The sequence below is a fragment of the Agaricus bisporus genome, assembly GCF_000300575.1.
Source record: "Agaricus bisporus var. bisporus H97 unplaced genomic scaffold AGABI2scaffold_1, whole genome shotgun sequence".
Classification (NCBI taxonomy): domain Eukaryota; kingdom Fungi; phylum Basidiomycota; class Agaricomycetes; order Agaricales; family Agaricaceae; genus Agaricus; species Agaricus bisporus.
In genome coordinates, this window is record NW_006267344.1 from 2,268,003 (window position 1) to 2,289,020 (window position 21,018).

At 48.5% G+C, this 21,018-nt stretch overlaps 7 protein-coding genes across 7 annotated transcripts; 3 read left to right on the forward strand and 4 right to left on the reverse strand.

Annotated features, from left to right (window-relative positions):
• Positions 1 to 236: 236 nt before the first annotated feature.
• On the forward strand, positions 237 to 3,280 carry AGABI2DRAFT_62894 (hypothetical protein; the record flags this gene model as incomplete). The annotated part of the gene is made up of 11 exons (XM_006454553.1): positions 237 to 404; positions 463 to 734; positions 785 to 994; positions 1,047 to 1,169; positions 1,221 to 1,362; positions 1,413 to 1,526; positions 1,584 to 1,848; positions 1,901 to 2,044; positions 2,110 to 2,411; positions 2,466 to 2,695; positions 2,755 to 3,280. 11 exons carry the CDS (start codon positions 237 to 239, stop codon positions 3,278 to 3,280), a joined length of 2,496 nt encoding a protein of 831 aa, XP_006454616.1.
• A 306-nt stretch (positions 3,281 to 3,586) lies between these two features.
• Positions 3,587 to 6,046, reverse strand: AGABI2DRAFT_114358 (hypothetical protein; the record flags this gene model as incomplete). The annotated part of the gene is made up of 5 exons (XM_006454554.1): positions 3,587 to 4,374; positions 4,429 to 4,806; positions 4,863 to 5,553; positions 5,610 to 5,855; positions 5,906 to 6,046. The coding sequence occupies 5 exons, from the start codon at positions 6,044 to 6,046 to the stop codon at positions 3,587 to 3,589; spliced, it is 2,244 nt and encodes a 747-aa protein (XP_006454617.1).
• Positions 6,047 to 6,120: 74 nt separating this feature from the next.
• AGABI2DRAFT_114359 (hypothetical protein) lies at positions 6,121 to 6,944 on the forward strand (the record flags this gene model as incomplete). Its single annotated transcript, XM_006454555.1, has 2 exons — positions 6,121 to 6,366; positions 6,447 to 6,944. The coding sequence occupies 2 exons, from the start codon at positions 6,121 to 6,123 to the stop codon at positions 6,942 to 6,944; spliced, it is 744 nt and encodes a 247-aa protein (XP_006454618.1).
• Positions 6,945 to 7,813: 869 nt separating this feature from the next.
• Positions 7,814 to 9,748, reverse strand: AGABI2DRAFT_189864 (hypothetical protein). The gene is made up of 2 exons (XM_006454556.1): positions 7,928 to 9,748; positions 7,814 to 7,873 (listed from the first exon to the last, which is right to left on the reverse strand). Exon 1 carries the CDS (start codon positions 9,711 to 9,713, stop codon positions 7,959 to 7,961), a length of 1,755 nt encoding a protein of 584 aa, XP_006454619.1. The 5' UTR covers positions 9,714 to 9,748; the 3' UTR covers positions 7,814 to 7,873; positions 7,928 to 7,958.
• A 913-nt stretch (positions 9,749 to 10,661) lies between these two features.
• On the reverse strand, positions 10,662 to 15,871 carry AGABI2DRAFT_197967 (hypothetical protein). The gene is made up of 21 exons (XM_006454557.1): positions 15,782 to 15,871; positions 15,709 to 15,725; positions 15,538 to 15,644; positions 15,315 to 15,483; positions 15,213 to 15,258; positions 15,100 to 15,159; positions 14,793 to 15,041; positions 14,643 to 14,738; positions 14,576 to 14,588; positions 14,506 to 14,523; positions 14,435 to 14,449; positions 14,285 to 14,363; positions 14,177 to 14,234; positions 13,980 to 14,123; positions 13,767 to 13,929; positions 13,700 to 13,708; positions 13,588 to 13,644; positions 13,475 to 13,517; positions 12,615 to 12,842; positions 11,584 to 12,539; positions 10,662 to 11,524 (listed from the first exon to the last, which is right to left on the reverse strand). The coding sequence occupies exons 1-21, from the start codon at positions 15,812 to 15,814 to the stop codon at positions 11,019 to 11,021; spliced, it is 3,066 nt and encodes a 1,021-aa protein (XP_006454620.1). The 5' UTR covers positions 15,815 to 15,871; the 3' UTR covers positions 10,662 to 11,018.
• A 425-nt stretch (positions 15,872 to 16,296) lies between these two features.
• On the reverse strand, positions 16,297 to 18,076 carry AGABI2DRAFT_189868 (hypothetical protein). The gene has a single exon (XM_006454558.1). It carries the CDS (start codon positions 18,004 to 18,006, stop codon positions 16,363 to 16,365), a length of 1,644 nt encoding a protein of 547 aa, XP_006454621.1. The 5' UTR covers positions 18,007 to 18,076; the 3' UTR covers positions 16,297 to 16,362.
• Positions 18,077 to 18,724: 648 nt separating this feature from the next.
• Positions 18,725 to 20,990, forward strand: AGABI2DRAFT_214914 (hypothetical protein). The gene is made up of 9 exons (XM_006454559.1): positions 18,725 to 18,836; positions 18,888 to 19,034; positions 19,094 to 19,321; positions 19,374 to 19,558; positions 19,618 to 19,859; positions 19,907 to 19,996; positions 20,052 to 20,200; positions 20,255 to 20,422; positions 20,481 to 20,990. The coding sequence occupies exons 1-9, from the start codon at positions 18,745 to 18,747 to the stop codon at positions 20,791 to 20,793; spliced, it is 1,614 nt and encodes a 537-aa protein (XP_006454622.1). The 5' UTR covers positions 18,725 to 18,744; the 3' UTR covers positions 20,794 to 20,990.
• The last annotated feature ends 28 nt before the right edge of the window (positions 20,991 to 21,018 follow it).

Sequence of the window (21,018 nt, forward strand, 5' to 3'; positions counted from 1 at the left end):
GAAGACTCAATGGAACACATTCTGAGTGAATGCTCAACACCAGAACGCAAAGCAATATGGGAAGCCGCAGGAAAAATCTGGACGGCAGAAGGGGGAACGTGGCAAGCCCCAAAAATAATAATGGGCATTAATATTAATTATTAGAAGCATCTCATTGCCATACTTAAACGGGAAAAGTTTTATAGGTGGCACTGCTTAAGCGCTTAAGCTGCACGTGTGCTTAACATTCAAACCTCATGTCTGCCCAAAACATCAAGTGCCTGCTATCCGCTCCTACCTGGCAATCATCCAATACAAAGACGATAAAATGGCTGAATGAATCTTTTGCAGGGCTGGACAGCCTACAGGAGTTGGAATCGTTGCTGCATGAAACTGAGATCCGACATAAGGACTTACAAGACCAGGTGCGGAGGCATGTCGTGGGTTGCATTCTTTGCTTATTCAGTGTTTGTGCTAGCTTAGCTGTCTTCCTCCAACGATGAAATACGCAGTCTGATTCTGAATACAAGAAGTTCTGCAAAGGAACATATATCAACATCGAAAGAGTTATCACTTCTACGTCATTCATTAACAGATGAATTATCTGAGCTATCGGACGAACTTGTTTCCGTCCTGCATGGCGGTGATAGAGATCCAACACTTCTAGAGGACATCGAGACTTTACACCGAAGTTTGAAGGAACTCGAAAGCGTTAGGGGATATGTTCAGGTCATACATCATGGACTACAATTGAGGTTCGTGACTTTGAGCTTTGTTGCGACACCTATTGAAGGCTTTCTTAAAGCGAATCCGCAATATCACAAATTCAGTCTTTGACTGCAGTGTCTACATCCTCAGTTTCTGTCTTCCAAGACCTACAGAACTTCGTCGAAAAAGTTGCGACGGCGTCTACAAACGTTGAAGGTGGCCATAATGGGCAGAAGCTTCATATTGTCAAATTTTTGGAAAAAATACGGGATAAGACGTGGGCGGATATCAAGGGTGTTGTCTCCAGGTTACCGTCACACCTATATCCAACTCGAACCTATTTCTGATAATCACTTCAGTGAGTTGATCGCTACAGCGGAAAAAATTGGATGGCCGATGAATATAAACTACGGCAATACATCACTGCGCGATAGAGAATCATTTGAAGGTGCTTTCGTTAACTTGCTAAATTTACAAACAATGTGGGTAATCATAACATCTGAAGAAGTGAATTAACTGTCTAATTGTAACAGAGCTAAAGCGATTGGAGCGGAGAACCATTCTGATACCACAGGAAAGAGCGGTATATACCCTATTCAAGCTCTCGTCATTCCCGTTTCTCTTCGTTTCAAGTACCATTTTGAAGGCACTCGAGAGACAAACCGGCTGGACAAGGTTAGGTCGTTAGACACTTAAAGTTACGCTTCATTAACTTCCACCCGCAGCCTGAATGGTATTTCACCCATATCCTCAATATTGCACATGAGCACCGCCAATTCATGGATGAAGTGGTCCAACCCTTACTGCAGGCATCAGAATACAAAAGTATTCACGCATGGGTAGGTTGCGTCGTTGAGTAATGTTGAGAAAGAAAGGAATTCAATTTCAATCGACAGCGCGAATTCGCATTACACCTTTTACCGCTTCTTTCGCGGAAGATTCGGAAAACAATTCCAGCTCTATTGCAGTCGCCTTCTGTACTGGCACATACAATCTACCAGGCGCTTACTTTCGATATATCCTTTACTGAAGAAGGCTTCCAACTACAAGGAACGTCTGCCGCTGCTTCGGATGGTGGAGATACCAAATGGGATGGAGTCAGTACTGTTATTCTTGGAAACGAACAATGGTTCCAAGCCTGGTTACTGGGGGAACAGAAATGTGCGTGCTGCTTCTCCACCTACCCTTAACCCACTTTTTAAACAAACACCAGTTGTGGAGGGACAATATCAGGATTTAATACATTCTTCTGACGCCTGGGAGATCTCTGATGATACAGAGAGTTCCCCGCAAGCGACAGCTCTCAAGTCCACCAATTCCGCTCGGAGAATCAAAGCTCTTTTTGAACAAGTCACAGGTAAGTGTTCTTTCTCCCCGTGTTTTTTTTCATCGCTGTGTCTCAATAATGACTGTCCCCAACAGATCGTTATTCACCTCTTCCGAGCCCATTACAACGCATCCATTTTCTCATCTCCATCCAATTACCCATCCTTGATTCATATTTCAGTCGTATAACTTCTTCTCTGGATGCCTTTGAAACATTGTCGTTAGCATTCGTCCGCTCTGTACCAGGCGCCCTCAATCTTACCAACAAGGGAGACGGTATTGTCAATGTGAACACACAGAACTTGACAAGTGGTATCGAGGGCATTCAGAGGTTGTGCAAAGCATTGCTCAGTGCTGCTCATATAGAATTGGCACTTGAAGGATGGACTGAGGATGTTGTACGTCTCCCAGTCATTCATCTTCATTTATATTACTGATTAAACCTATATTAGTTCTTCTTGGAGTTGTGGTCTGATATTCACCATATACCGAGTCTCCGCGAACGGGTCTCAGTCAACCCACTTCTTCCAAATCCAGGTCCTGAAGGTACCGATGTTCCGAATGAAACCATTTTTGAAGTTTTCATCAACAAGTATACTACACTCATTATTCGCGCTGAAAACATGATCGTCCAGCAAATTTGCAACGAAATCGAATCACGACTGAAAGCCCACTTTAATTTGTAAATTTCGTATTTGACGTCTCCCATTGAACCGAATTTCCTAAAATACAATTTCACAGGAACATCTCAGAATCAGATACCGACCCTTCGCTAACAGAAGCACCTCTGGTATCTCAAACACTATTGGCACCACTCACACTTCTTTCTACATACCTTTCTTACCTCCTTTCAACTCTCTCTCAAACATCCTTTACAACCCTCTACCGCCGCATAGCTACCCATCTTGCCGAACACATTCTTCACCGTCAAATCTTGTACCGTGGTTCCTTCAGCGTACTCGAGGGCCGTCGCATCTTTGCAGAATGTGAATTATGGATCGAGACTTGTCATAGTGCTATCATGAATGGTGGCCAAGGACTACCTGGTGGACGAGGGCGTGTAGAGGCACCATGGGGAAAGTTGCTACAAGCTGGGAGACTGATTGGTCTAGAAGGTGAGGATTGGGACAAGGTCGTTCATAGCACTCTTGGTGCATTGCGCGAAGAGCAGTGGGAGGAAAATATGCGTGGTACAACTGGTTATTCAGAGTTGTCGAGGGACATTGTTGGAAGGATCCTCCGTTCTCGCGAGGATTTTGACGACTAGATTTACTAACTAGTAGTAAGGGTCCACCTAGTTTTTAAACATCATCATGAACAATTTTAATAAGTCAAGAAGCGTGCCAAAGCTCCATCTGGAAAGGCGGGGGGCGAAATCATATAAAAAAAATATACAAGCCAAAAGCAAACCATTACGACCGAATAATACTAACACACAGCAAGCAAGACACTACAGAGCGGGATAGAAGAAAAGTAGAACGGCTAGGATCATGAAAATAGGCAATCAATCAGAAATTGACAAAGCTAAGTGAAACTCGAATACCAGGGGAAAAAATCCAGGACGGCTTCATGCCTACATGACTCTCAGGGTCCAACCATGAAGTCCACCCTCTGCAGCCGCAGCTGCCAACCAACTCGGATCCACAGGGGGACCGTTTTGTGGATTCGCCATCGCGTTCAGATCCACACTCTGAAATACATTATCACACGCAATCGTCCTGCCGGAGTGATAACCAATGCCATCGGAAGCCCTAATAAACAGCAACGGTAGACTCCGACCGGCTATTGATGGTGGCGGAGGCGGAGCTGGAGAGGAGGGTAATGCGCCGTTGCCATTCCTGCCTTCATGGGCAGAACCCTCTTCGGGCGATTGGCGATTACCCTGCGCCTCGGGATGCGGAGGTAAAGCGTCATCCTCCACGGCCTTGATGATATCTTGTAGAGGTGGCATTTCTACCACCACTATTGTATGCAAAGGTCCTGCTGACATATAACGTTGCGGTGGTATAGTTGGACTGAGGGGAGAACCAGTTGCAGGATCAGATGAACCGGGGGCGCCGTCCATGCCGGATGGTCCCGGTAGAGACGGTACGAAGGGTGATATGTTGGTCAACGGACCCGGAGCTGCAGTCTGGTAAACACGCAAACGAAGGGGACCGAGATTGCCAAGATACACATCCAAAGGTGTTTGTTGCCTCGTGTTGGGGTCTTCATAAAAGAAGTTAGATACTGTGAGTTCGATAGTATTGCTTGCAAGGCGATATATAGGGGCAGTAAAGAGTGTAGGGAAGGGAGTGATGGGAAGCTCGGGTATCGTATTGTTTTGGCCGAAAGCATCGAAGAAAGTGTATTGGAATTTAGCTATCAAAGATTGATTAGCTCTTGAAAAAAAGTCGAGAAAAAATAAATGCTCACAGATTCCAACGATGGTCCAGCAAAGATAATCATCAACTTCGTCAGATATGATACGCTGACCGTCTTTGACTTCGTCACGGATCCGGGGAGACTGGAACATGAGAGGATGTGTCCCGGCTTGTGTCGATATGCCAGGCGCGGGGGGTGCAACAACCCCATTCGTACCAGGAAGAGGCCCAGCTGCCGATAAATAGTGTCGTGAACCATCAGGACTTACACGCTGAAGCGCAATCTTTTGCATTTGACTGACTGGGCCACCATCATCATTGGAAACACGGCCCTTATCGACTTTGCGGATGATGAGAGGAGATGTGGAGATACCAGAATGGGTATCAGATAGGACAATTTCACATCCGTAAGTGACTGGCTGAGGACCTGCTGTTGTTGCAGTGTGAGAGCGGGAAAAGTGATAATTCTCATCACATGACACGTACCTACGGTGTGCGCTTCCCCCCCGGGTCGGCGTACAACATTGACATTAAACGCGGACCACGCGACATTGCTTGCGCACAACTGAGCATGATCAATGGTCATATATTTGGTGCGGACGGTTTGGGAATTGATACGATTAAACAGCGAAACAGGTCCACCAGCAAGGATACAAGAAGAGATGTTGCGCGTTTTGGCTGTCTTTTTGGAGGGTTTTGAGATGATAGTGACTGGGGCTGAGTCAAAGGTGGCCCAGACGCGTCCACTACCAGGCTCTCCATTGTCGGGAGCTAGAGATGGAGAAGTGGGTTCTGCAATATCAAGGGAGAGCTGGAAACTCTTGGCTTTGGCTGTTCCAGTGACATGGAGGAATTTGAAGCTAGCGGTCATGTTGTTGTCAAGGGGCGCTTTTTGTTCAAAGGAACGCTCTCCACTTTCCGACACGACAGCCATAGAGAGCTGCTGACTACGCATATGCCACAATGGGCCTTCAATGTGTACGACAGGGGGTGGGCAGAGAAAACGCTTTTCACTCCCATAGGACTTTTGGGCGACTGCCGCGTGAAGACATATGACGGTTGTCATGGGCATGACGCGTGCAGGATCCTGCGAGACATGATCGCGAACGATACGCCGTATTTTGCTATGTGGATCATCAGCCTCGGCATCTTCAAGCTTGCGTTTGCCGGAGGAGGGCTGAAGGAAACAGAAGTGAGGAAGGAGTCTGAGGATGTGTAGAATTGGCGACTGACCTGTGCCGGTGCAAGGATAGTGGGTGGATTGGGTTGAGGAGCTGGGGTCGAATTGGAAGCATTCCACGGAGGCAACTGCTGGCCATTTGTTATAGTCTCCTTCTTGGAAGCAGCGATGATAGACTGCAGTGAGGCATTGGGGTCTGGCGCGGGGACCTGTGGGGTTGTGTCTGAGACGGGGGGCGGGGGCGAGGGTTTTGGGGAGTTGGCGAGGGGAGGCTGGGGGGTGGGTTGCTTGGCTGGAACCTGCAAAGAGAGATGAACGGCGAATGCGAGGAAACGGGAGGATCAATTACAAGGAGATTGGGGGTTTGCTGGGCGGGGGTTGCTGAGCGGGAGTGGTGTGGAGGATGGTGGTCGGCTGGGTGGGGATCTGGCGGGGCCGCAGCCATGTGGAGGTGATGGTTGAGGAAGAAGGACTCCTGGGGCAAAGGCATTATAGGCGTGAGAGCAAAGTCGAGTGGGAAAGTGTGCAGGCAGTGGGAAAAAAGACAGCAACCGCGTCTTGAACATGTTATCCCGTGGGAATATCTACTCCTATCGTGCGAACTCCCGGCCTCGGCATGCCGGCACTACCTATCTCGTCCAGGAACCTTCCCCCGCCCCAACCACGTCGCTCCTTTCCCGCCGCGTCCTCTGCGCCAGATACAGCGACGTTTCGTCCACCACCTCGTCCAGCGCATACGGCGACAGCAGCTGTGCCCCGGCGTCTCCCGTTGACCCGCTAAACAGGTTGACAGCTTCTATTGCCCCCACGGTCAGCATCAAGAATAGAATGCGAAGCACGCTACTCTGATCATTTGATCCTCTATACACTTACTGAGCGTTAATAGTAAGGCCCCCAATTTGTCTGCTCCCTTGATTGCGTCGCTTGTCTCTTTTCCAAATATTGCGGACCCCCCACTCAGAGGCCCTTCTCCCTCCCCTCCCTCTCCCTCCCTCTCCTCCTCTTCCTCCCACTCCGCCTCTTCCTCCTCGCTATCCTCCTCCTCTCCTCGCAACCATCTCCACTCTTCCTCCCCTCTCCTTATCGCCGAAAACGAGGTTGGGAAAAACCCAGAAAGATTAAATGGCCCTCCGTCCCGCTTTGCCTCTTTCAACTCTGCTAATGCTCGTCGTCTCGTGCCGCTCTCTTTCTCTACATCTTCATACGATACAGATCTTTGCATAGCCGATTTTTTCAAAGAGACAGATGCTATTCCCGTTATTGGCTGGGGTACAGACATTGAACGAACGAGCGAAGCGGTGGGTGGTGAAATTTTCGCAGGCATTGCAGACTTGGGAAGGGATGAAGAACCCTTTTTATCAGGCGGTGGAGAGTACAGTGCCAACTAATACAGATACACCATTTCGGTACTTTGGGGTATGAAGAATTAGTGTCACGGTTAGATCACGCCATCCGTTCTCGGTAATCCTACCCCAGAAATTTTGACAATAGGATCAAAGGCCAGGTTGTAGTCGATCCAGGAGTAAGTCAGTGTCAGATGTGGTGATGAAGACCAGAAGCTAATCATATTGATGTTGATTTCTAGAGGCTTCAAGCTTCAAAACTACGCAAGCTACTACGACTAATGTCTGGACCCTTCTTCCTCCTGGACTCCTATTCGTTTGCCACTCCAATCAATCAACCAGTCACCTGCCCAACTTGCAAAGTCGACTTATCTCCAACAAACTTGAGAAGGAAGCTTATTCATAAGCCGCATGAAATTAGACTATACCACCGGTGTGTGCGTCTAATTGAGAACTGCTTCGATCAAACCCCTTGTTCCCCTTTGTTTTAATGGACATGTCCATCATCATTAAATTACATACATTAATCAGGCGGAGAGTACCTAATCTACTCAACGGCCAACCCAATAAAAAAATGTCATCAAAACAACGAAAGAATTAAAGAGTTCTGTAACTGAAAGTGGACATAAGGGAATGGAACAATGTCTTTGACGGCGTAACAATATGTGTCCATGAATGTAATGAGAATGTCCACAGTACGAATGCAAAATGCGAAAAAGAAAAGTAAAGTGCCCTATAATTATGTCAAATGCCAAAATAGAACGAAGGTGGTGTAGAAGCGTGATGGCTTGGAGTGCGAAAGGCAATAAGAGTAGTCGTACATGGGTATGGGGGCACATATGGATAGAGGAAGCATAGCGATGAGGAAAAATAGAGGGGGTAAAAAAAATAGTACGCAAAGCAAAGGGCTGCAGAGGAAAGAGTCTGCGTTCTCCCACCTGCATGGAATGGCCAGAAATATTTAGGGAGGATATCTGATAGGAAAGTCGATAAAATCGGCGTCAAGAATAGCTAGCTGGTCAACATACCCAAATCCCACTCTTCAAGCAGAAATACGCCTTAGGTCAAATAATCTTTGCTTTTTCTCCAATCTCCTTCCCTCTTCGGCACTTCCTGACTCCGCCTACCAGCTGGCCCCCTAGACCGCGAGTGGGGAGGGAACGGTACAGACGAATCCCTCTTCTTGACTCCAAATTCGCCTGTACTAGAATCCCTGGCACCACTACTGTTAGTGGCCTGATATTTCTGCCAGTCCTCGACCTTCAGTACCGACAACCTTTTGGACGAGTTGCCTGCACCAGCGAAACCAAGCCTATCTGCGCTCAAGGATCTCGAATGTCTGTTCTGACCAACAGCATCGCCAGCACCATCAGTATCCCTTGCCCTCCCCGACTGACCGCCACTGCGACCGCGATGGTGCCCTTGCTCCTTCTTCTCTAGCGCAGCAACTTTCTCTGCCTGCTTTCGTAGCATCGATTCCTTCTCAACCCTCTTCGCCTTCTCCCATCTTTCTTTTGCGTTCCTCACATCCGCGCTCTCCTTCTCTGCTTTTGTCAGAGGCTCTTGTAGATTTCTCATCTTCTCCCGATGTCTGTCGTTCAGCTCCTCGAACGTCTTTACAGCAGGAGCTTTAGATGATACACGCTGGGGCGCAGGCGCCTGTACGTTTCCAGCAGGTGATTTTCGGGGAGGCAAGATCGTGACGGCGGGATCCTTATCCTTCGGCGCCGGGGCATATCCCAAGTTGCCAAAGCCAGTGACGCCTCCCAATCCAGAATGTCTCTTATCGGAGACGATTTTCGACAGAGGTACATCGTCCATTTCCTCTCCACCTGAACTCCCGATTGGCGTTCCACTCCCGCTGCTGGTGACCAACAAGCTCTCCCTCCTTTTCCTGCTCTCCAAAGCTTCTTGCACAGCCGCGGACATGGAACCGCGATGACCTAGTGATGTCGAAATAGGAGGAGTGACACCAGACGGAGGTTGTAACAACTTGCGTTCGTGAATATATGCATCCCAGTCGGGGTCCTTCACGGGTACACTGGTCGGTCTTGATGGAGATTCACTCAGGGCTCCTACCGGTGGACTATGTGCATGAACAAGCGACGAAAATTCCATCGAGTGTGCGCGAGCACGAGGGTCCGCCTCCCTAGGTGGACGGGTGTGTGGATGAGCAGCTGGCAAAAGAGCTGTGGATGCATCAATACTCAAAGTGCGTCTTGAGGTCATTGAAGGCCTTCTTGATTGACTTGCTGAGGATGGTCCTGGTTCCGATTTTAAGACTTCAATTGACTTGCGAATATTTTGAATTTCAACGAGTAACTCTTCTTTTTTCTTTATGGCTTGAAGTTCCTGCAGGCTCATATCCTTCAACTTCGGTTTCTCTTTCGCCTCGGCGATAAAACTGGAGGGAACATCATCCTGAATACCAAGCCCAAGGTCCAGAGTAGGCAATACCCCCGGCGTTTGAGACATGCGTGAGCGACGGAAATCATCTTCTGGGACCGGTGCAACTTTGAAATCAGATAGCCCTGACACGTGGCGTTGCCGACCTTCATCGGTGAGAGTTGTGGGAGAGGAAGAGCCATCTTGATCTTTCAACAAAGGCAGGGAAGAAAACATGCTGTCTTGTCTAGGTTGTTTGCCTAACGTGGGGTGCTCCTTCATCCAGGCCTCCTTCTCTTGCGTGATAGTTGTGAACTGACTGGCGGCGTGTAGCTCGGCCTCTTCATCCCGTTTCCGGCTTTCCTCAGCAATTTCCATAAGTTTTTTCTTCAGAACCCTTAGAATACGAAGTTGGACAGCGGTTCCCATGAGGGCAATAGCACCAATGAGGCCAAGTTCAATCTGCATGGTCTGGGATACCGGAAACTGTATCTGGTTCTCGGTGAATTTTGGAAAGAGAGATTGAAATCCCAAGTTCCACATATAGAACTATACAAATCATGACATCCCGAATTGCAACAGGTTCAAAGAGTAATCTCACCTCCTTAAGGCCAGCGGTGGTGTAGCAGTCCACCCCCAGTATAAAAGCAGAGGAGCCAACGATTGCCGTGGAAATGAGAAGGACATGATAATGGATCTAATTCATTGTCCGGTCATGGGGAGGCGGCTTGAAGTGAGGAGAATGATAAGCTCACCTTTGGGATGGTGCTCAACGTAAAGCCTACGACCGCTAAGGCTGGTTGATGAATGAATTAGGGCTGGATGAGTGGTCAGAAATGAAAAGACTTGCCGATGTACAAAATCCATCGGTAACCAACAGGTTTAATGAGACCACCGTTGTGGAAACATTCGATCCAGAAGCCGAGGGCAAGACCTCCCCAGGCACCGATACCATACCTAGCAGCTTTCCAGAAAAAAATGGCAATGCCGCCCCCGGCAACTCCGGCTATGACGCTTGCAAGGACAAACATGCCGCGAAGGGTGTTTGATGGGGGATTGATAGCTGGTACAACACCATAGCGGATAATGAGGACGGCACAGACAAGGGAAAGTGTGTAGAAGCCAATGAGAAAAAACGATGTCCTGTCGAGTCGCTTGTCAAATGAAGTTCATTCATAATTGATCGAGTTGCCTACCAACGATTTTTGTGACCCCAGAAAGTTGAAGGGAGACCGGTAAGGATGAGAATAGCTCCGAGCACGCCAAAAGCCGGGTCAATGCGGGTATCCTGAAAAAAAAAATGAATGGGGACAATACGTATGGATCAAGCGGTACGCACGAGGACGATTGGGGCAGGCGACGGAGAGCTGGAGGTTGAATCGGCAGCTGCCGAAACTGTGGCGGACGTCGAGGTGGGCGTGAGGGTGCGGGTCACGTTGAAGATGGTTGGTAGGACAGTCACGATCTGAGTGTTGACACCATTTGAACGAGTGGTAGTGGTGATGGTGGTTGAGGCAGTAGTGAGTGCGACGGAGACGGGGAAGGAGGTGGACTGCTGGGAGGGCTGTTGGGAGGATTGCTGGGCGCCAGTCGTTGAGGACTGGGCGGCAGCGAGACCACAGAGGGCGAGGAGGGGGAGCAAGATCCTCATTCGTGGTGGGAGGAAGAGAAGCGGTGTGTATTGGATGGAATCAACTAATGATGGCTACACGTATATGGATGTCCGCGGCTATCTCACTCAAAGGGCCGAAAGCGGACGGGGGCCGCTCCGATCTCTTTCAGAATACGCTTCATCCGCTCCCCGTCCCCGACCGCGCCGCCCTCACTCGCCTTCTCCACCACCGTCACCACCGTCCCGCGCCGTCCGAACCGCCCGACCCGGCCCGACACATGCAGATACGCATCCACCGTCCGGCCACTCAGATGCGGCCCATCGGGGATTCCCAGCGAGAAGATGTGCGTCGCATCGGGTAGGTCTAAGCCACGCGACATCGCAAGCGTGGTCACCAAAAGCACAGGATTCTCCTCTCCGCCTCCCACGGGAGACTTCTGTGCATCAAACACTTGTGCATCCAGCCCCATCTCACGCAACTCATACACCGCACGGAACACGGGCGTAACTGACGGCACCACCAACAGCGCGAGTTTCGGCACCACAAGCGCCACAGCTGTCGCGATTGCTTCTAGTGCGTTCGGATTGAATGGCGAAGGAGTGTTCTGATACCGTTCAACAAATGCATCTAACAAAGATGTACATCTTCAGTGACCTTGGTTCCAAATACCACTTTTACACACTCACCTGAAATCTTTGTGTCAAGCCGGTCACCTGTCGCCGTCGAAGGTGTCTCCTGCGTCTCTGTTGATGACGTGTCCAGAACTTCTTCGTCCACCTCCACCGCTCCTTCGACATTCCGGATGTCCGTATCAGATACTTCAATTACGCAATGCTTCACTCGTCCAACCTTGGCAGCCTCCCGAATTCTCGCCTCCTCTTCCTCAGTCTCCTCTGCCCCCCTCTTTGGCGGTCTCGATCCCGTATTCTTAACTTTGAGAAGCGAACGCCGATCTAGCCACCCACTTTCTTCATACAAGTAGTTGCTCAGATGCATCCTCAGTGTCGCACTCGAGAGCACCAATTGCGGCCCTGGTATGTCTCTGACACCTAGATATGTTCCCTTATCATACCGCCCCCCATTCCTCTGCCAATCTTCCTGTTGCTGCCTATTTATCTCCTTCCGCGCCACATAGATAAAATCTAGAAGCTCTCTTGTGGCACCAGGATGTTTTTGAATCTTCTTGATAGCTTTCTCATAGGAACCTCTCCATGACTTTCCTGGATCCTTCCTCGGCACCGTCTCCACCAAATAATCAACTTCGTCCACCACCACCGTTCTCACGTATTGCAGAGGAACCAAACCCGGATCTAGCTTGAACAAATCTAGCATGGCTTGTGGCGTACTTACGAGAATGTGTGGTTTCGTTTCGTGAAGTTTCTTCATCCCCGAGGAAAGGTGTTTCTGCCCATCACGAGTGAGGTACTGCGCTATCCGTTCCATATCAAGCTCTACTCCCTCCGTTGTCGTCGAAGCTTCCGCAACACGTCGTATCCAATGCATATATTGGTACGCCAAATTTGAATGTGGGACAAGTACAAGTGAAGTAACGCTTTCTTGTTCTTCGGTCGCCCCAGAAAGGTTTTTGCCAACGTATTTGACACGAGGTTTCCCTAAGAGTGCCAATGCAATCCCGAATGACCTATTGAGTTTCGTGAATTCCAAAAAATGAGTAAACTTCGTGATTCTAGTCTTTTAAGAAAAAAAAGTTACGTACTTGCCTGTACCCGTCTCGTCTTTCAACAAAACATCTCCCCCGCTCAATATTGCTGGAATGAATATTTCTTGAGCGCGTGTAGGATATACAACGTTCGGGTATGCACGAGAAAGTCCTTCCACGAGAGGCTTTCTCAACCCTAGTTTCTCCCATCTCGCCTTTCCATCCTCCTTCTTCGGTTCCTCTTCAACGCTGCCCGGCGCTGAAGTGCTCAAATTTCGACGCTTGCTACATGTTCTAATGGCATGACATCCGGGTCGCGCCAGAAACAACACCGTCGCAGAAGTGTACGGTGTGGATGGGCAAACCACTTTCAACGCAGTAGAAGGAGAGAGAAAGTGCATACGACGTCACGTGTTTGCTTCAAGTTTAAATCAGTCTGACCCAATGGAGGTTATAGAAGTCGTCGAGAGACCTAAGTCTCTGTTACCTCTCTCAGAAATATTCTGTATAATATACAAATATAGTAGATGAGCGAAAAAGGATATATTGATGGTTTACCAATCCAACGTCTTTGTGAAAGTCAAAGCGTCACGTCCAGATTTGAACTCTATTGTAATGAGCCACAAAGACGACATATATTAGGATCGACAATTCTCGCCGCGATAAGTAAGGAGATGCATTTAACTCGAAAGCGAATTTATGTGAAAGCAGACCGAAAAGTCTAATCTTCCTGCGAAGTTCAATCTCCGGTTGACACAGCTTCATAGTCTCTTCTCTTTCTCCCTCGCAACAGCCGGCTAAACCACCCTTCACGGCTCGTATTCTCTCCGGATTGTTCGCGAGGCGGGGGCGCATGTATAGCCTGATAGGTTGTGGGAGCAGGAGGACCATGTTCAACTAGTGATGCACGTTCTGACGGTAGCGGTGTATCTTCATTCTCGAGCATTTCTTGGCGTGCATCTACATACACCATGCAAGAAAGAAAGTACATTGTTAGTACGTTATAATTTAGATGAGATTATGACCGCACCTTCACCAAACACAGCATCCATTTCTTCAAGCGGTACGCCCTTAGTTTCGGGGTATACTATTCAAAAGCTGTCAGTGAGGATAAGTCGGCGAGAAAAGCCACGGTGACGAACGGAAGTAAACTATCAGGTCAACGATCAGTGATTCTGCTCGACAAGCCGTATCGCGATAGAGACATACCCAAAATGAAACTACAAACACAGAAAAATCCGTGCATAGGGTATAACCTCCATTCAATTAGCTCTTGTAGAGTTGGTGTCAATTCCCCTACTATCCAGTTAAATGCCCAGTTAGTCGCAGTCGATAATGAGACGCCTTTGGCGCGAACACTGAGAGGCATGATCTAGTCATGGTCATCAGATTCAGATTAATCCAAGACGAGTTTGAACACACCTCAGGAGGATATAGCCAGGGAATTGGGCCCCAACTATACCCAAACGCAGCATTAAATACTATCACGCAAATTACCACAGCATTGGGTGTCGCAGGCACGTCGATGTATAACCAATACCCAGTCAACCCCAGCGCAATAGACATCTACAGATCACGAAAAGATGTCAATATTTAACAAAAGCGATAGAAGCACGTACGATGACCGCTCCTGACATCAAAATTGCACGACGGCCCCACCGATCGACTAAAACCCAACTAAAGAATGGTGGTTAGACATAGTGTCGGCATTTCTATAAGCAACTTACGGCGGAAGGGTACTCAGGACATAGATGATAGAATTAATTCCCGTCATCAGGATTGCATCACGACCGATCCATCCTGCCTCTATATGAGGCAAAAATTATCATAGTAAATTCAGCCTCATTTCAGATGGGATCAGAAAAGATGGACCGTACGTTCAAAAACCCGAGCTAAAACATGTATTGTTATCGTGATGTTATAGTCGCGAGACTTTAGGGATACTTACGAGCATAGTAAGAGATGACTGTTGCAAGGTAATATTAGCTGCAGCCTATGTCAGAATGTACCAAACGTACCATTAATGCCATTCTGTATTTAAGAGTAAATGCCGCGTTAGAGACGATATCAAAAGCTACGACTTACCAATTGTGCAAAGGCTTGCGAAGACATGGCGAGCAATACACGTCGCTTATACTTTCTCCACATCATGATGTAAGACCTTGCTTCACCGGATTGCCGCTTGAGAAAGAGGATCAGGTGTCTAATCACCAGGAGAAGTTTTGACTAACTTACATCCTCCAACACCTTGTCTTTGATTTCCTGGAACTCAGCAAGCGCGACGGGGTTGTTAGGATCACCACCATGGAGATCCGCAATGACTCTCATCCCTTCTTCTTCTTTGTCGGTATCAATAAGCCATCTTGGGCTCTCGGGCATCAGAAGGGACCCAACAGCGAGGATTATTCCAATCACGCATTGTATGAAGAGTGGTATTTGCCAAGAAAGGTTGGATTCGATGTACGAACAGAAATAGTCAATCCACTGAACGAAATTCGATGAGCACAAGGGTATTCGAGAACAAGGAAGCAGCAAGACATACAACTGAAGAAGAATATCCGATGATATTTCCAGTGAATTCCATGCAAGCTAATGCTCCCCTCTGAGTTCGGAATGTTAGTATTGGGCAATAAGCCGGGTATCATGAAGCCGTACATGATTCGGAGGAGAGATTTCACTCTGATATATAGGAACAATGCAACTAAAGAGAGAGAGAGAGGGTCATGAAACGCAAATCGGTGACAGAGAAAGACGCACGATAGTAGCCCAACACCGCAGCCGCTGACGATGCGCCCAAGTACCATAGACCAGAAGCCAACACTGAGGGTCTGGATGGCGCCGCCAATGGTGAAGACAACGGCTCCATAAAAAAGCGTTCGCTTTCTTCCGATAACATCGCCTATTCTCCCTGCGGCGAGTGAGGTGACTTGATTTGCTACATCAGGATGGAAGGACGGCCAAGGAAAGAAGCATGACGTACCGAAGGCTCCTATCTCGAGAACAGCGACCATTGTTCCGACCTCGAGAGACTTTGGTTGGTTAAAGTAACTCTTGAAGTATGGGCCAGTGATTATGCCGCTCATGACACTGCGAAGAATGAAAGACTTGAGCCGAAATACGGGGAGTGTGCGTATGGTATGATAACAATTACCCTTGGTCATAGCCGAACTAGAGGGCGAACATGAGAGACTGGGAGCCATGGGGGAAAAGAAACGTGGACTGACCAGAAAGACACCTATGCTAGCAAAGACAGACATGGCGTAGAGGAGGGGCTGGCCTACCAGCCATCGGCGGGAGGGGGTGGTAGTAGGAGGCTCTGGAATCATACTGCATCCGTCGGTGAAGAGGGCAGGAGAGGAAGAAAAGAGCAGGGGAGGTAGAGGTAGGTGGGCAAGCGGCGAATTAAACAGCGAGCTGGACAAACGGACTAAGCGGAAAGTTGATCCGTAGCTCCTTGCATTCGTCCTCTCATCATCCTCTCATCCTGTTCCCATGCCGAGCTCCGTGGCTTCCATCGATAGCATCTCATCGGCTTCCTCGTACGACTCCGATGACGAGTTCCGTCTCGCCCAGGAGGAGTGGGAAGAAAGCCTCCAGCAGCTCGAACAGCTTGCCTCGGTCGTTCTGCTGCCGTTTCTTGGCAAATGGATGGGTCGGAAGTGGAGCCACTGGGGTGCGTCATCTGCACACTTTCCATTCAGGCTCCTGACTCCTGACTCGCACGCAGCATACGCTCGCTACCTCCGTCTGGGGCTCGGAAAGGCTTTCTTCTTTGGCTGAATACAATATCTGTAAATACTGCTACCTAATCGCGTCTTCTCCCTCTCTCACGGATTTTGTACGCCAATTGCAGCACGGACGCCGACGGGTGTATCCCCGACGCGTACATCTCATCTACCAGTTTCTCCGCAATATCCCACTCTTCTCTGCTCAGTAAACCAGCCAATAAAATGTACCACGTCGTGTTAATGATAGGCAACTCTCTTCGCTTCATCTCCTTGAAATAAGCCAGCGCCTGCTGCACTCCGTTCTCTTGTGGGTATACAAGACACGCTTTCAGGAGTAGGTGATACGCTGGCACACCAAACGAAATTCCCCTACTCTTGAGCCTTCGGATGATACTTTTTTCAAGCGTCTGCAACTCCTTCACACCCAACCAGCTACTGCGGTAGAGGCCGGACAGTACACACGTATAGGTGACTTCGTTCGGCTGGTTGTCGCGACTCTCTTCCATCCACTTCAACATCTTCATTGCTGCATCGAAATTTGCCTTGGCACCTTCCCGTAGCTGATGATCGATAAGTGTCGTATAGAGTGCCACATTCCGTTTGATCCCTTGCTTGTCCATCAACGCCAGCACAAGATCCGCCGCGTCCGCCTTCCCGGCTTTCAGAAGCGCTGATAGGATTGTCGTGTAAGTAAATACATCCCCATCAAAACCAGCAGCTTTCATGGTCCGTAGCGTTGCCGCTATCCCCTGAAACTTTCCACGCCTCCCATAATAAGAGACGAAAGTGTTGAAGGACACCATGTCTGGTTTAGGACCTCGTTGTTGCATAGTTGCGCATATTTCCTCCGCCTCCGTTGCACGGTCCGCTCCACACAAGCCATGCAAAACCGTATTATACAAGCTAAGATGATGAGGGTCGGAAGTATCAACTGAGAATGTCTGATATTCCCTGAAAAATTCCAAAGCGCGGTTCGGTCGCCGACCCCTGAATAACGCAGATATCATGCCGCGGTACGCCAATGTGTCGGGCTTGACGCCCTGATCAAGCATCATATCCCATGTCTCTATTGCCTCTTGGAGGGCGCCCAATCGACCATGCCAATCTAGCAATGTTGTCCACATAGAGACCCCGGGTGGATGCCCGAGTCGCGTCAAGTCATCCCACAACGTGCCAGCGAGATCTTTTCTCTCGCTTTTCAGAAATGCGCCAAGGAGGGCATTCCAGGCAATGGGAGTCATCGCAATGGTTCTCGTGGAATTTACAGACGAAGGATCCATTGCAAGGTAGCCGTTTTCGGACAATCCATTGATGATACTCGAGTACAAGGTTTCAAGTTCCGAACTTGCACGTCTGTTGCCCATTTCCGACACTCTTTGCGAGAAAAGCGCTGGTTGTGAAACGAGTTTGGCCACTTGGAGCTTGGAAATATATTGCTTCACGCGGTTTAAAAGGTTGGGTTGGTTGTGCAAAGGGACTTTCAGATAGGCGACTGCAGTGGGAATTTGCAGTTCGACAGTGGTGGATAAGTAGACATCCAGCGCTCGTTTAAATGAGTCTGTCACTGCATGCGCAGTGATCGCGGCTAAGACAAAGTGCATTTGCCCTGCAGAGGCAGAAACCTCGACCATATTCTGCTTGGTGTCGGTGGCCAAGAGATCCTTCTCTTCCTCGTTTACTGACTCCTCTACTGCAGCCTCGCCTTCAGGGTCACGACCCATGCCCAGATCCTTGTCTCCTACCAAGTTCAAAAACTTGTTATACAAATTCAAAATTGCTCGCGAGTCCCTCTCTTTGATGTGATACCGCATCAAGGCGTTGAGTGCGTTGAAAGACTCGCACCTCGCCGCTAAAAGTGCAATATTTTCGATCAATTGGAGTAATGATGGGTTATTTTGCAAGTCGGCTTTTAGACCTGAGCCAGAGGTCAAAAGACTTCCGGGAGAGAGAAATGAAAGTGTCATGAGTTCTGAAAGAGGCACCAACTGTCGAGGGGCGAGTAAATGGATAAGCTTCAAGTCGTCGAGTTGTTTCCAGCGTTCGAGAACTATAGTTGCATTCGAGCCAAGAGAGCTACGGATACCTTGTATTATTGAGTTGTATTGTTTAAGCCGTTTAGGAGGCAGTTCATGAGTTGAGGAGGGAGAGGAAGAGGTGGAAGATTGAAGGTTTGTCCGTAGCTTTGCAAAGAGAGATGAAGTGGAAGGAGCTTGGAGAGGAAAGGGCGGTGTATGTGACTCAGGCTGAGACTGAGACTGGGCTGAATAAGTGCGGGCAGAGAACGTCAACAGAGGAGAGAAAAAGTTGAAGAGAACGGCCGGACGCGCTGTGGCCGATGCATGGCGAAGCATCAGTCAAAGTCGGTGTTACCAAATTTGGAACGAGCGAGAGATCACCGTGTTGTTTGGCTCCATCTTGCAAACCAAATACAGTGCTGCTCACCTTCCCTCACTGCACCAATGGGCCACGGAAACTCGAACAAGCTCTATATCACCCACGAAGAGCACACAGGCAAATTTGGGTCTCACTCATCTTCAGTGGGATACAAGTTGTACGCTTTCTTCTCTTTTACGTGCTAATATCATGATACATCCTCTTATAGGAAACAGGAAGGCCCTCCTGCAGGCGCAAGCACACCATTCGATTGCTGCGCGCTTTCTTTCCAACCCTTCTCACATCCAGTCTGTGCACGTAACTCGGATGGCACGGGAACGGTGTTCGACTTGGTCAACATAATCCCTTGGCTGAAGCACGTCCAACTACACTCCTCGGTATCTCGTTCTATTCTGACTAGTTCTCTCCCAACAGACAACATAACAATACACATCCCTTTACAAAGGAAACCCTTGCACCCACGGACTTAATAACACTTCATTACTCGCGCAAAGAAGCTACGAATGAGATCCATGACCCCATCTCATTCAAACCGTTCAATGAACATTCGCACATTGTTGCTGTCGCTACCACGGGCAACGTCTATCTCGCAGAAAGTGTCAAAGGGAACAGAGATTTATTGGCTGATATTCCCATCAAGAAGTTCGTATCCGTTGTACTATGATCTCGAACAAAGCATTGACGATGAGAACAGGACAGACATAATCACTCTTCAAAACCCGCATGCATTACCCTCGGTATCCGTCCCTACAGTCGCTTCCACCTCATCCTCATCAACCAAAGCAACTCAACCAGCGACTGGATCCAAAGATGCAAAAGCTGTGTCGAAGCCCGCACCAGCAGGACCCGTAGCAGCAGCCAAGAAGGCCGCAGAACCGTGTCAGTTCTGTCTTTGCTTCGGCTTCCTTTTCTGACTCAATAAACCCAACCATCATCAGGGAACATATCACCGTATTCCAGTGGCCTTCCTGGTGCAGCTCTTACTTCTACGTCAATAGATCCGCACACTCAGAGCGCTAAGCTCCTATGGGATGAAGAAGAGCTCATGTTTGAGGACTTTATCAATCCCAGTGTAAAAAAGAAGGGAAAAGAGAAAGACTTAGGAAAGCGCAGAGCATATGTGCGAGTCGTGACATCGCTTGGGGGTGGGAGTTTGAATCTCGAGCTATATTGCGAGAAGGTATGTTAGATAGTATATCCTGGGAATGGGCTCTGAAACGGTATCAGGCCCCGAAGACATGTTACAATTTCCTGATGCTAGCAAAAGCCGGGAAGTATGATAACTGTCTATTTCACCGTCTTGTTCCTGGATTCATGGTGAGTCCCTGGCTCTCATTCCCTTGTTTTTAATCTCAACCCTCATTCTCAAAAGGTCCAAACTGGAGATCCAACAGGTACAGGCGCCGGCGGTGAATCATATTGGGGTCAACCATTCCGAGATGAGTATGATATCAAAGGCGCTGTAACACATGACGGTCGTGGTGTATTGGCGATGGCTAATAAAGGAGCTGCTACGAATGGGTAATCATCATTTTATTGTCAGACTGAGTAGTTCGTGCTGAGCAATTTTCTCAGCTCACAGTGGTATCTTACGTTCAAACCGACACCCCATCTCGACAAAAAACATACGGTATTTGGTAAGCTCGTTGGTGGTGAAGACGTCCTCGACACCATCGAAAAAATACCAGTAAAAGCAGGCTCAGAAAGGCCTGCCAAACCAATCCGTATCACACAAATCATCATGTAGGTTTCTTTGCATCTCTTTGCATTCTTAGTGCCTAACCGATGTATTGGAAATCAGTTATCAAGATCCTTTTGACGAATATAAGAAACGTCATGAAAAGAAACTCGCCCGTCAAGCGGCAGAATCTAAAGATGCGCATGGAAACAGGCAATCGAATGAAAAGCAAAAAGATGATGTCAACTGGTTTGGTTTGAAGGTCGGATCGAGCAATGCGACGTTTGGGACTGAAGACAATGGGGTAGGTGGTGTTGGAAAGTACTTGTCTCTCAATAATAAAAGGCCGCGACCATCGAATGGGGTCGCGAGTGTGGTTCCTGATGATACAAAGAAGAAACGGAAGCTTGGGTTTGGGGATTTTGAAAGTTGGTAGATGTGGGACGTGAATGACCGAGACGCCTGTATCATGCCATCTGTTCAAACATATAACCTTTAATGGAATGTATGGTAATATTAAGTAGTGTAATTGGACAGATTCTACGCTGCGACTGCGACCTTGGCACGGACCGACTCTTCCTTTTTGTGTTCTACCTCTCGGAGGTCTTCCATACCTTTGCCTGTTTCCAAAACAGGTAATTCCGTCGGAGGATTGGGTAGT

Bases quoted from the DNA above. Each gene is read 5' to 3' on its own strand.
- AGABI2DRAFT_197967 (XM_006454557.1), bottom strand. From the start codon at position 15,814: ATGTCTGTCTTTGCTAGCATAGGTGTCTTTCTG. The intron at 15,160-15,212 runs GTACGGCTTCAT...TTCCGAACTCAG, and splicing joins AAATCTCTCCTCCGAATCAT to AGGGGAGCATTAGCTTGCAT. The intron at 14,235-14,284 runs GTAAGTTGCTTA...ACCATTCTTTAG, and splicing joins GTCCTGAGTACCCTTCCGCC to TTGGGTTTTAGTCGATCGGT.
- AGABI2DRAFT_214914 (XM_006454559.1), top strand. From the start codon at position 18,745: ATGGGCCACGGAAACTCGAACAAGCTCTATATCACCCACGAAGAGCAC. The intron at 19,322-19,373 runs GTTCGTATCCGT...CGATGAGAACAG, and splicing joins GCTGATATTCCCATCAAGAA to GACAGACATAATCACTCTTC. The intron at 20,201-20,254 runs GTAATCATCATT...CAATTTTCTCAG, and splicing joins AAAGGAGCTGCTACGAATGG to CTCACAGTGGTATCTTACGT.
- AGABI2DRAFT_189868 (XM_006454558.1), bottom strand. From the start codon at position 18,006: ATGGGTCGTGACCCTGAAGGCGAGGCTGCAGTAGAGGAGTCAGTAAAC.
- AGABI2DRAFT_189864 (XM_006454556.1), bottom strand. From the start codon at position 9,713: ATGGGAACCGCTGTCCAACTTCGTATTCTAAGGGTTCTGAAGAAAAAA.